The sequence below is a fragment of the Muscardinus avellanarius genome (genome assembly GCF_963383645.1).
Source record: "Muscardinus avellanarius genome assembly, chromosome: 22".
Taxonomy (NCBI): Eukaryota; Metazoa; Chordata; class Mammalia; order Rodentia; family Gliridae; genus Muscardinus; species Muscardinus avellanarius.
The window spans coordinates 6,447,553-6,457,567 of NC_137808.1; the positions used below are offsets into that span (position 1 = coordinate 6,447,553).

At 52.0% G+C, this 10,015-nt stretch overlaps 1 protein-coding gene across 1 annotated transcript; it reads left to right on the forward strand.

Annotated features, from left to right (window-relative positions):
• Positions 1-763: 763 nt before the first annotated feature.
• On the forward strand, positions 764-9,412 carry RHO (rhodopsin; the record flags this gene model as incomplete). The annotated part of the gene is made up of 5 exons (XM_080718048.1): positions 764-1,289; positions 4,615-4,783; positions 6,610-6,775; positions 6,864-7,103; positions 9,302-9,412. The coding sequence occupies exons 1-5, from the start codon at positions 929-931 to the stop codon at positions 9,410-9,412; spliced, it is 1,047 nt and encodes a 348-aa protein (XP_080574174.1). The 5' UTR covers positions 764-928.
• Positions 9,413-10,015: the final 603 nt, after the last annotated feature.

Sequence of the window (10,015 nt, forward strand, 5' to 3'; positions counted from 1 at the left end):
AGAGGTAGAATGCCCCCCGGGTATTCCCCAGTACCAAAAAAAAAAAAAAAAAAAAAAAACAAACCCAGCTGGGGGTGGTGGCACATGCTTGTAATCCCAGCATTTGGGAGGCTGAGACTGGAGGATCGTGGTTTGCAGCCAGCCTCAGCTACTCAGTGAGGCCCTTTACAACTCAGTGAGGCCCTGTTTCAAAAGAAAGAATAAAAAATAGGGCTAGGGTATAGCTCAGAGGTAGAATGCCCCTGGGTTCCATTCCCAGTACCGCAAAAAAAAAAAAAAAAGAAAGAAAGAAAGAAGGAAAGAAAGAAAGGAGTGAAAAGAAAGAAAGAAAGAAAGAAAGAAAGAAAGAAAGAAAGAAGGAAAGAAGGAAAGAAAGAAAGAAAGAAAGAGAAGGCTGGAGGTGTAGTTTGGAGATAGAATGCCCCAGGTTCAATCCTAAGTACTGCAAAAAAAAATTATATATATATATACATATGACTGAGATTATATCTTAGAGTTTGAATGCCCCTGGGTTCAATCCCAGCAACACACACACACACACACACTCACACACACACACACACACGACTTGTCCCCAGGTCCCTGGCCCAGGCCCAGGCCCGCCAGTAGCCTGAGATGGGCAGCCGTCCCTGGGGGAGGGGGAGCTGGGGGCCCCTCTCCTCTCCCAGGGCCCCCTCCCCGGCCCGTGTCACCTTGACCAATCTCGCAAGCCCCTCAGGCCCCTGTCGCACGCCGTGGATTAGTATGAACGATTACGGCGCCCAAGCTTCGCGGTGCTGACTCAGCCCGGCTTAGCCAGGGAAGGTCACTTTATAAGGGTCTGGGGGGGGTCGGGGCCGGGAGTCGTGCAGCCGGAGCCCCGGGTGGCCGAGCTTGGCAGCAGTCTTGGGTCGGAGCAGCCCGAGGGGCAGCCGCGAGGGCCGCAGCCATGAACGGAACGGAGGGCCCCAACTTCTACGTCCCCTTCTCCAACGCCACGGGCGTGGTGCGCAGCCCCTTCGAGCAGCCCCAGTACTACCTGGCCGAGCCGTGGCAGTTCTCCATGCTGGCGGCCTACATGTTCCTGCTGATCGTGCTGGGCTTCCCCATCAACTTCCTCACGCTCTACGTCACGGTGCAGCACAAAAAGCTCCGCACGCCCCTCAACTACATCCTGCTCAACCTGGCCGTGGCCGACCTCTTCATGGTCTTCGGGGGCTTCACCACCACCCTCTACACCTCGCTGCACGGATACTTCGTCTTCGGGCCCACGGGATGCAACCTGGAGGGCTTCTTTGCCACCCTGGGCGGTAGGTAGCCCGCGCTGAGTCGATCCACTAAACGCAGCCAGCGATGCGGGCCCTGGGCTGCCGTCTGCGGAGGGCGGGTGCTGGTCGCCGTGTTTTTCTCTCTTTTTTTTTTTTGGTGGTACCGAAGGTGGAACCCAGGGGCCTTTCTACTCCGGGCTATACTCCCAGACCTATTTTATATTTTATTTGGAAACAGGGTCTCACTAAGTTGCCGAGAGCCTCACTAAGTAGCTGAGGCTGGCTTCGAACCTGTGCGATCCTCCTGTCTCAGCCTCCCAAGCGCGGGTATTGCAAGCGTGCGCCACCACGCCCGGCTTTGAATTTATCTCTTGTTGCCATTGATGGCAAGGAACCAGGAGGGGGTTCAGAGGAGACAAGGGCCTTGCTGGGGGTCACACACTAGGCCGGGAGCAAAGCTGGGTAGGGAGCCCGCGTGGATGAGGCCCTCAGGCCGGGCTCTGAACACCGCGGCCAAGCTGGTGTGCAGACTAGTGCTAGACAGTGGGTCGGCAGGCCCCCGCTCTCCGGGAATGTCCCGGGCCCAGGCAAGGAGCCCGCTCGAGTCCTCCAGCAGTGACTCCTCTCTGGTATCTGTTGGATTCCCTTCCCAGACCCTCCAACCTCTCTGCTGGGCTTCAATGGTCTTTGTGATCTCCTAGTGACCCCACAGCTCTGGTCCGGAGGTGTCAACTTTAAAAGATGCTATTTGTTTGTTTATTTATTTATTTATTTTTGGTACTAAGGATTCAACCCAGGGACAGTCTACCTCCAAGATATAGCCCCAGTCCTATTTTAATTATTATTATTAGTTTTTGTACTGTGGATGGAACCCAGGGGCATTCTACCTCTGGAATGCACCCACCCCCAGCCCTATTTCTTTTTTATTTTTTAAATTTTAATTTATTTATTTTTTGCAGTACTGGGGATGGAACCCGGGGGCATTCTACCTCTGAGCTACAGCCTCGGTCCTATTTTTCATTCTTTATTTTGAAACAGGGTCTCACTGAGTTGCAGAGGGCCTCACTAAGTAGCTGAGGCTATCTAAGAACCACGATCCTCCGGTCTCAGCCTCCCAAATGCTGGGATTACAAGTGTGCTCCAACATGCCCAGCCTTTATTTTTATTTATTTATTTATTTATTTTTGGTACTAAGGATTCAACCCAGGGGCACCCTACCTCCGAACTACACCCTCCCCCCAGCCCTATTTTTTATTCTTTTTTTGGAAACAGGGTCTCACTGAGTAGAGGAGGGCCTCACTAGGTAGCTGAGGCTGGCCATGGACTTGCGATCCTCCTGGGATTACAAGCATGAGCCACCATGCCTGGCTTTCATTTTTATTTTAAAACAAGGTCTCACTAAATTGCTAAGGCTGGCCTCAAATCTGTGATCTTCCTGTCTCAGCCTCCTAAGTACTGGGATTACAGGAGTGCACCACCATGCCCAGCTGAAAGAGTCTTTTCTTTCTTTTTTCTTTCTTTCTTCCTTTCTTTTTTTCTTTCTTTCTTTCTCATGTGGTACTGGGGATTAAATCCAGGGACATTTTACCTCTGAGCTATACCCCCAGCCCTATTTTATTCTTAATTTGGAAACAGATTTTCATTAAATTGCCGAGAGTCTCACTAAGTTGCTGATGCTGAGGCTGACTGAAAACCTACAATCTTCTTGTCTCAGCCTCCCAAGTACTCGGATTTCAGGCGGAGGTCACCATGCTGGGCTGAAATATGCTTTCAAACATTGTCTTTCAGCCGAGCATGGTGGCGCACACTTGTCATCCCCGTACTTGGGAGGCTGGGACAGGAAGATCACAGTTTCTTTTCTTTTCTTCCTTCCTTCTTTCTTTTCTTTTTTATTCTCTCTCTCTCTCTCTCTCTCTCTCTCTCTCTCTCTCTCTTGCAGAAGTAGATGGAACCCAGGGACACTCTACCTCTGAACCTATTTATACCCCCAGCCCTATTTTTTATTCTTTATTTTGAAACAGGGTCTCACTGAGTTGCAAAGGGCCTCACTAAGTAGCCGAGGCTGTCCTTCAACCGTGATCCTCCAGTCTCAGCCTCCCGAATGCTGAGATTACAAGCGTGCACCATCACGCCCGGCTAGGATCACAGTTTAAAGCCCGTCTTGATAATTTAGCTGGGCCCTCCGCAACTTAGTGAAACCCGGTTTCCAAATTAGAAATAAAACTGGGCTGGGAGTATAACTTGGAAGCAGAATGCCCCTGAGTCCAAGCCCCAGTATCAAAAACAACAACATTGTCTTCCATCTGCCCTCAGAATGGAGCAGAGTGCTATAGGGATAATGGAGCCCCTTTACAAAGGAGGAAACTGAGGCAGGGAGTGGAGAAGAGGCTCATCTAAGGATGTGCCAGGGCGGGGACCACACTTAGGTCTCCTGATTCAAAGCCAGGACGAAACCAGGCAGCGGAGCACAGCGCCCTCACGGCTCTGTCTTTTCTGGGCCTCTCATATTTAGGGTGCTGCCCCGGTAGCATTCCCAGGGAGCCTCAGCTTCTCACAAAGTGTTTGTGCCAAGTGGCCACAGATCTCCCTTAGAAGGTGAAACGAACCCTTCTCTGCAGGGTGGGCCAGGCATAATTCTTCAGAGCGTCCTTTCTGCTCCCTGAAATGTCCTGGTTTGGCTGATACATTGCCTGGCCATTCTCTGTCGTGCACGTTTTGGAGTGATGTGCAACGCTGAGGTTGGGGGTTCTGCCATGATTTTCTTCTTTCTCTTCTGGGCCAAGTTCTATGCAACAATCCTTCCTGACCCCGAGGAAATAATGGTCCCACCTGCCCCTGATTTTATTTCTCCAGAGGAGAGGGTGCAGGAAGGACGCAGCTTTGGGTTCTCAAAGGTCCTGCATATCCTTAAAAAAAAAAAAAAAAAAAAAAGTCTGCCAGCGGCCCTGGAAGCCTGAGTCCTATAAATCTCCCGAACCGGGCGTATTGGCGCATGCCTGTAATCCCCGCCTATAGGGAGCTGAGACAGGAGGATCGCAGATTCGAGGACAGCCTCAGCAAATAGCAAGACCCTCATCAACCTTGCGAGACCCTGTTTTCAAATAAACAAAATCAGGCTCGGGTGTAGCTCAGGGTAGAATGTCCCTGGGTTCAATCGCCGGTACCACAAATAAAATGTCCCATAGGGCTCGCCATCCGATTGGGCCCACTCACCAAGCTAAACTGTCCGTTTCTTGCAATTTCTCTGCTCATCCTTTTAGCTTATTGGTCCCCGAGTCCCCGTCCCTCCTCAAACCCGCTCCTGGTGTCCCTTCTCCTATGGCGGGCAGCTGGAGCGCTGACTGATCGATGCCCCTTTGCCTTGCAGGTGAAATCGCCCTGTGGTCGCTGGTGGTCTTGGCCATTGAGCGTTACGTGGTGGTGTGTAAGCCCATGAGCAACTTCCGCTTTGGGGAGAACCATGCCATCATGGGTGTCGCGTTCACCTGGGTCATGGCGCTGGCCTGCGCCGCCCCACCCCTCGTCGGCTGGTCCAGGTAACAGCATTGGGCAGAGGAGGAGGGTCTGCCGTGAGGGGCCCCCAGTCGGGACCCAAAGCTTAGTACCCACTTTGATGCCCCAAAGCCCACTCTGGCAGGTCTCCTGGGCAGGAGTTCAGGGGAACAGGCCATAAAGGGGCTACGGGGGCTGGTTCCACCTTCTGAGCTGTCAAGGAGAAGCCCGGGCACCCCTCAGCATCACCTTGTCTCATCCCTAATCCTCGACTAAGCCAAGGCCAAACTCCAATCCTCTTTGGTCCAGTGCCCTGTGGGCCGCTCCCTCTGACCTTGGGAAACCAAGCCTTCCCAGTATAGACAGACAGTGACCCCGGGGCCCCTGGGCTCTGGGCCACTGTCTCCAGATGAGAGAAGGCGGGGACAGTGGTTTGGACAACCGGACCAGTGACTGGTGCCCAGAGACTGCATGGGCCTCTGCTCCTTGGAAGTTCCCATCCCTCCTTTTTTTGTGTGTCGCTGGGAATGATACCCAGGTGCATTCTATCTCCAAGCTACAGCCTCTGCCCTGTTTTTTATTCTTTATTTTGAAACCAGGTCTCACTGAGTTGCAGAGGGCCTCACTAAGTAGCTGAGGCTGTCCGCGAACCATGATCCTCCGGTCTCAGCCACCCCAATGCTGGGATCACCACGCCCAGCTCTCCCCTCCCCTTCTTACCCTTCCACTTTCTATGCTCCGGGGTCCGTCTCTCCCATCTTGCTGAGTTCAAGCCCACCCCGCCATGGGTCTCTCCCCATGTCTTCTCCAAATTGGCTCTTACATCCTTTATAAGGGCAGACAGCGGGCCTGGGCGCTCCAGATTTCCTGAACTCCATCTAACATCATCCCCACTCAGAAACCACTGAAAACAGCCTAAGCACATACCCCGGGGGCCTCCCACTTCCATAATCTGCACAAAGACCCCTTAAGCCCGGCGTGGTGGCGCACGCTCGTCATCCCAGCATTTGGGAGGCTGAAACGGGAGGATCGTGGTTCGCGGACAGCCTCAGCTACTTTGTGAGGCCCTCTGCAACTCAGTGAGACCCTGTTTCAAAATAAAGAATAAAGCCAGGCATGGTGGCGCACGCTTGTAATCCCTTCTCTTGGGAGGCTGAGACAGGAGGATCTCACAGGTTTGAAGCCAGCCTCAACTACTTAGTGAGGCTCTCAGCAATTTAGTGAGACCCAGTTTCCAAATAAAGTATAAAGAATAGGTCTGGGAGTATAGCCAGAGGCAGAAAAGCCTCTGGGTTCCACCCCCAGTATCACACACACACACACACACACACACACACACACACACACACAGAATAAAAAACAGGGCTCGGGGTATAGCTTGGAGGTACAATGTCTCTGGGTTCCATCCCCAGTACCACAAAAAAAATAAAATAAAGCCGGGCATGGTGGCACACGGTTGTAATCCCAGCATTTGGGAGACTGAGACTGGTGGTGGATCGTGGTTGGCCAACAGCCTCAGCTACTTAGTGAGGCCCTCTGCAATTTAGCGAGACCCTGTTTCAAAAATAAAGTATAAAAAATAGGGCAGAGTGTGTAGCTCGGAGGTCAAATGCCCCTGTGTCCATCCCCAGACTCGCAAAAATAAATAAATAAATAAATAAATAAATAGATAGATAAGAATAAATGATAAAATAAAATAAAAATAGAAAGACTAAAAAATAGGGGCTGGGGGTGTAGCTCGGAGGTACAGTGCCCCTGAGTTCCATCCCCAGTACCACCAAAAAAAAAAGGGGGGGGGAGGTATGCTGGTGGCACAGGCGCAGGCGCAGACGGGCCTGCCTCACCCTCTGCCCGGCCACCCCGTGCCCAGGTACATCCCCGAGGGCATGCAGTGCTCGTGCGGGATCGACTACTACACACTCAAGCCCGAGGTCAACAACGAATCGTTCGTCATCTACATGTTCGTGGTCCACTTCACCATTCCGATGATCGTCATCTTCTTCTGCTATGGTCAGCTGGTGTTCACCGTCAAGGAGGTACGGGCCGGGCGGGTCTCCCCGTCCCCAAGGCTGCGGCCGCGGGTGCAGGTGCAGAGGTCTGACCACCAGCCCCGCGTCCTCGCAGGCGGCCGCCCAGCAGCAAGAGTCCGCCACCACCCAGAAGGCCGAGAAAGAAGTGACCCGCATGGTCATCATCATGGTCATCGCGTTCCTCATCTGCTGGGTGCCCTACGCCAGCGTCGCCTTCTACATCTTCACCCACCAGGGCTCCAACTTCGGCCCCATCTTCATGACCCTCCCGGCGTTCTTCGCCAAAACCTCGTCCATCTACAACCCGGTCATCTACATTATGATGAACAAACAGGTGCCTGCGCGGGCCGCGAGGGGCCGGGGACCACCGGGTCTGCGGGGAGGGGGCTCCCAGCCGGCAGCCTCGCCCGGGAGCTCGTGCAAATTCCCACGCCCAGGCCTCTCCCTGGCTCGGGATCTCAGGGCGGCCCGGGAACCTGAGTTTCTATTTTATGTTATTATTTTATTTACTTATTATTTATTTATTGTTTAATGTAATTTATTTATTTATTTATTTATTTATTATTTTGCAGTACTGGGGATGGGACCCAGGGGCATTCTACTTCCAAATGCTACACCCCCAGCCCGATTTTTTATTCTTTATTTTTATGATTTTTAAATTATTTTTTTCCATTTATTTATTTATTTATTTATTTATTATTTATTTTGTGTGTGTGTGTGTGGTACTGGGGATGGAAACCCAGACGCCTTCTACCTCTGGGCTAGACTCCCAGACCATTTTGTTTGGAAACAGGGTCTCACTAAGTTGCTGAGAGTCTAAGTAGCTGAGGCTGGCTTCGAACCCGTGCGATCCTCCTGTCTCAGACTCCCAAGTACTGGGATTACAAGTGTGCGCCACCACGCCCGGCTGATTCTTTATTTTTGAAACAGGGTCTCATTGAGTTGCAAAGGGCCTCGCTAAGTAGCTGAGTCTGTCCACGAACCACCATGCTCCTGTTTCAGCCTCCCGAATGCTGGAATTACAAATGTGTGCCACCATGCCCAGTGCATTTATTTATTTTATCTATCTATCATCCATCTATCTATCATCTATCTATCTATCTATCTATCTATCATCTATCTATCTATTTTGCAGTACTGGTGATGGAACCCAGGGGCATTCGACCTCCAAGCCGCAGCCCCCTCATCCCGGCCCAATTCTTTATTCTTTATTTTCAAAAAGGGTCTCACTAAGTTGCGGAGGGCCTCACTAAGTAGCTGAGGCTGGCTTCGAACCTGTGATCCTCCTGTCTCAGCCTCCCCAAGTATTGGGATCACAAGTGTGCGCTACCACGCCCAGCCTATTTTTTTATTTTATTTTATCTTATGTTATGTTACTTTTTTGGTACTAGGGATTGAACCCAGAGGCTTTCTACCTCCCAGGTACACCCCAGCCCTATTTTATTTTTATTTGGAAGCAGGATCACCATTAGGTTGATGAGAGTCTCACTACTTGCTGAGGCTGGCCTCCAACCTGCAATCCTCCTATATGAGCCCTCTCAAGGACTGGGATTGTAGGCACACACCCCACACCCAGCTAGGAACCTGCATTTCTAAGAGACCCTCCAGGTGGCTCTGACAATCACTTAACAGTAAGCACCGGTGCACCTGGTTCTAGAAATATGCTTAAAAAGTCAAAGTCTGTGTGGTGGCACACACCTGTGATTCCAGTACTTGGTAGGACCACAGGTTTGAGCCCAGCCTCTGCAACTTAGCAAGACCCTGTTTCAAAATAAAAAATTGAAAGGGGTTGTGGGTTGGGGATGTGCCTCAGGGATAGAATGACCTAGGTATCAATCCCCAGTACAAAAAAAAAAAAAAGTCAAGCAGAGCCGGGTGTGGTGGCCACAGGCCTTTAACCCCATTACTTGGGAGGCTGAGACAGAAGGATCACAGGATCAAGACCAGCCTCAGCCACTTGGCAAGAACCTATCAAACCTATCAAAGCCATATTTCAAAATTTAAAAAAAATAATAAAACAAGCCTCAGAGTGTAGCTTGAAGATAGAATGGCCCTGAGTTCAACCCCTAATACCACACACACACACACACACACGCGCGCACACACACACACACACACACACACACACACATACACACACACACACACAGAGTGCTCTTGGCAGCAAAGCTAGGCGTTCTCTGCAGAACCCACGGCAGGGCCTGGTCTCAGGAGTTAGGGTCTTGGGTTCAAATGATGGTGCTGTCATTTTCTGGCTGTGTGACCTTGGGGAGATCAATTTCTTCTCTGGCCCTCTATTCCCTCATCCACCCAAAGGGCCAAATCCTGTATTCTCAAATTAAAGGAGATCGTTTACAGATTGCCCCTAGCACACAGAGGACCGCGGGGGGCTGTCAGGTCCCTGCGTCTGCGAGCAAGGCGACACTATCTGTCAGGCACGCTCTGCGGATAGTTACACTTGAGAGGGGGAAGGGGCTGAAGCCGGTCGGAGGGTTGGGGACCCCCAGCCCTGACCCTTGGCTTTCTTCCCAGTTCCGGAACTGTATGATCACCACCCTCTGCTGCGGCAAGAACCCGCTGGGCGACGACGAGGCCTCCGCCACCGCCTCCAAGACGGAGACCAGCCAGGTGGCGCCGGCCTAAGCCCTGCCGAGGACTCTGCGGCCACCGTAGGAGTCTCCCCTCCCCACCCACCCCCAGCCACAGCCACCCACCCGGAGGCCTGTCGGAAGGAGGTCACGCCGGCTCCCTGGGTTTGTTTATTTTTAAAGAATTAATGAGAGAGAGAATGAGGCCCCCCACTCGTGGGGGACGGCCTAAGAAGGACATCCACCAAGAGCCCCCTGATCTGGAAGACCCCCCAGTTTCCAGGGGCCAGCGGGATCTGCACCCCTCCTCCCCCTTAATGCACTGCTCAGGAACACCAGAACTCTTCTGCTCTCTGGAAACGTGTCCCAGCTTAGGGCTAAGTGTCTAGCGCAATATGGGGCATACAGTAGGTGCTTATTAAATGCTGGATGGATGAAGGAATGATTGCAGGAATGAATGAATCAAGGATGAGGGGGAGAAATGTCTGACCCTCTGAGAGCCCTCCCCTTGCCCCCGGGTAGAAGCTACTCACATCGAAGTGGTTTATACTATCTCTCTGGGCCCCAGAAACTGGAGACCCCAAATCCCTGGTCCTGACAACACACAGCTGCTGCGAAGATCCGGTGAGATTGCACGTGTGTGTCTGCGCGCGTGTGT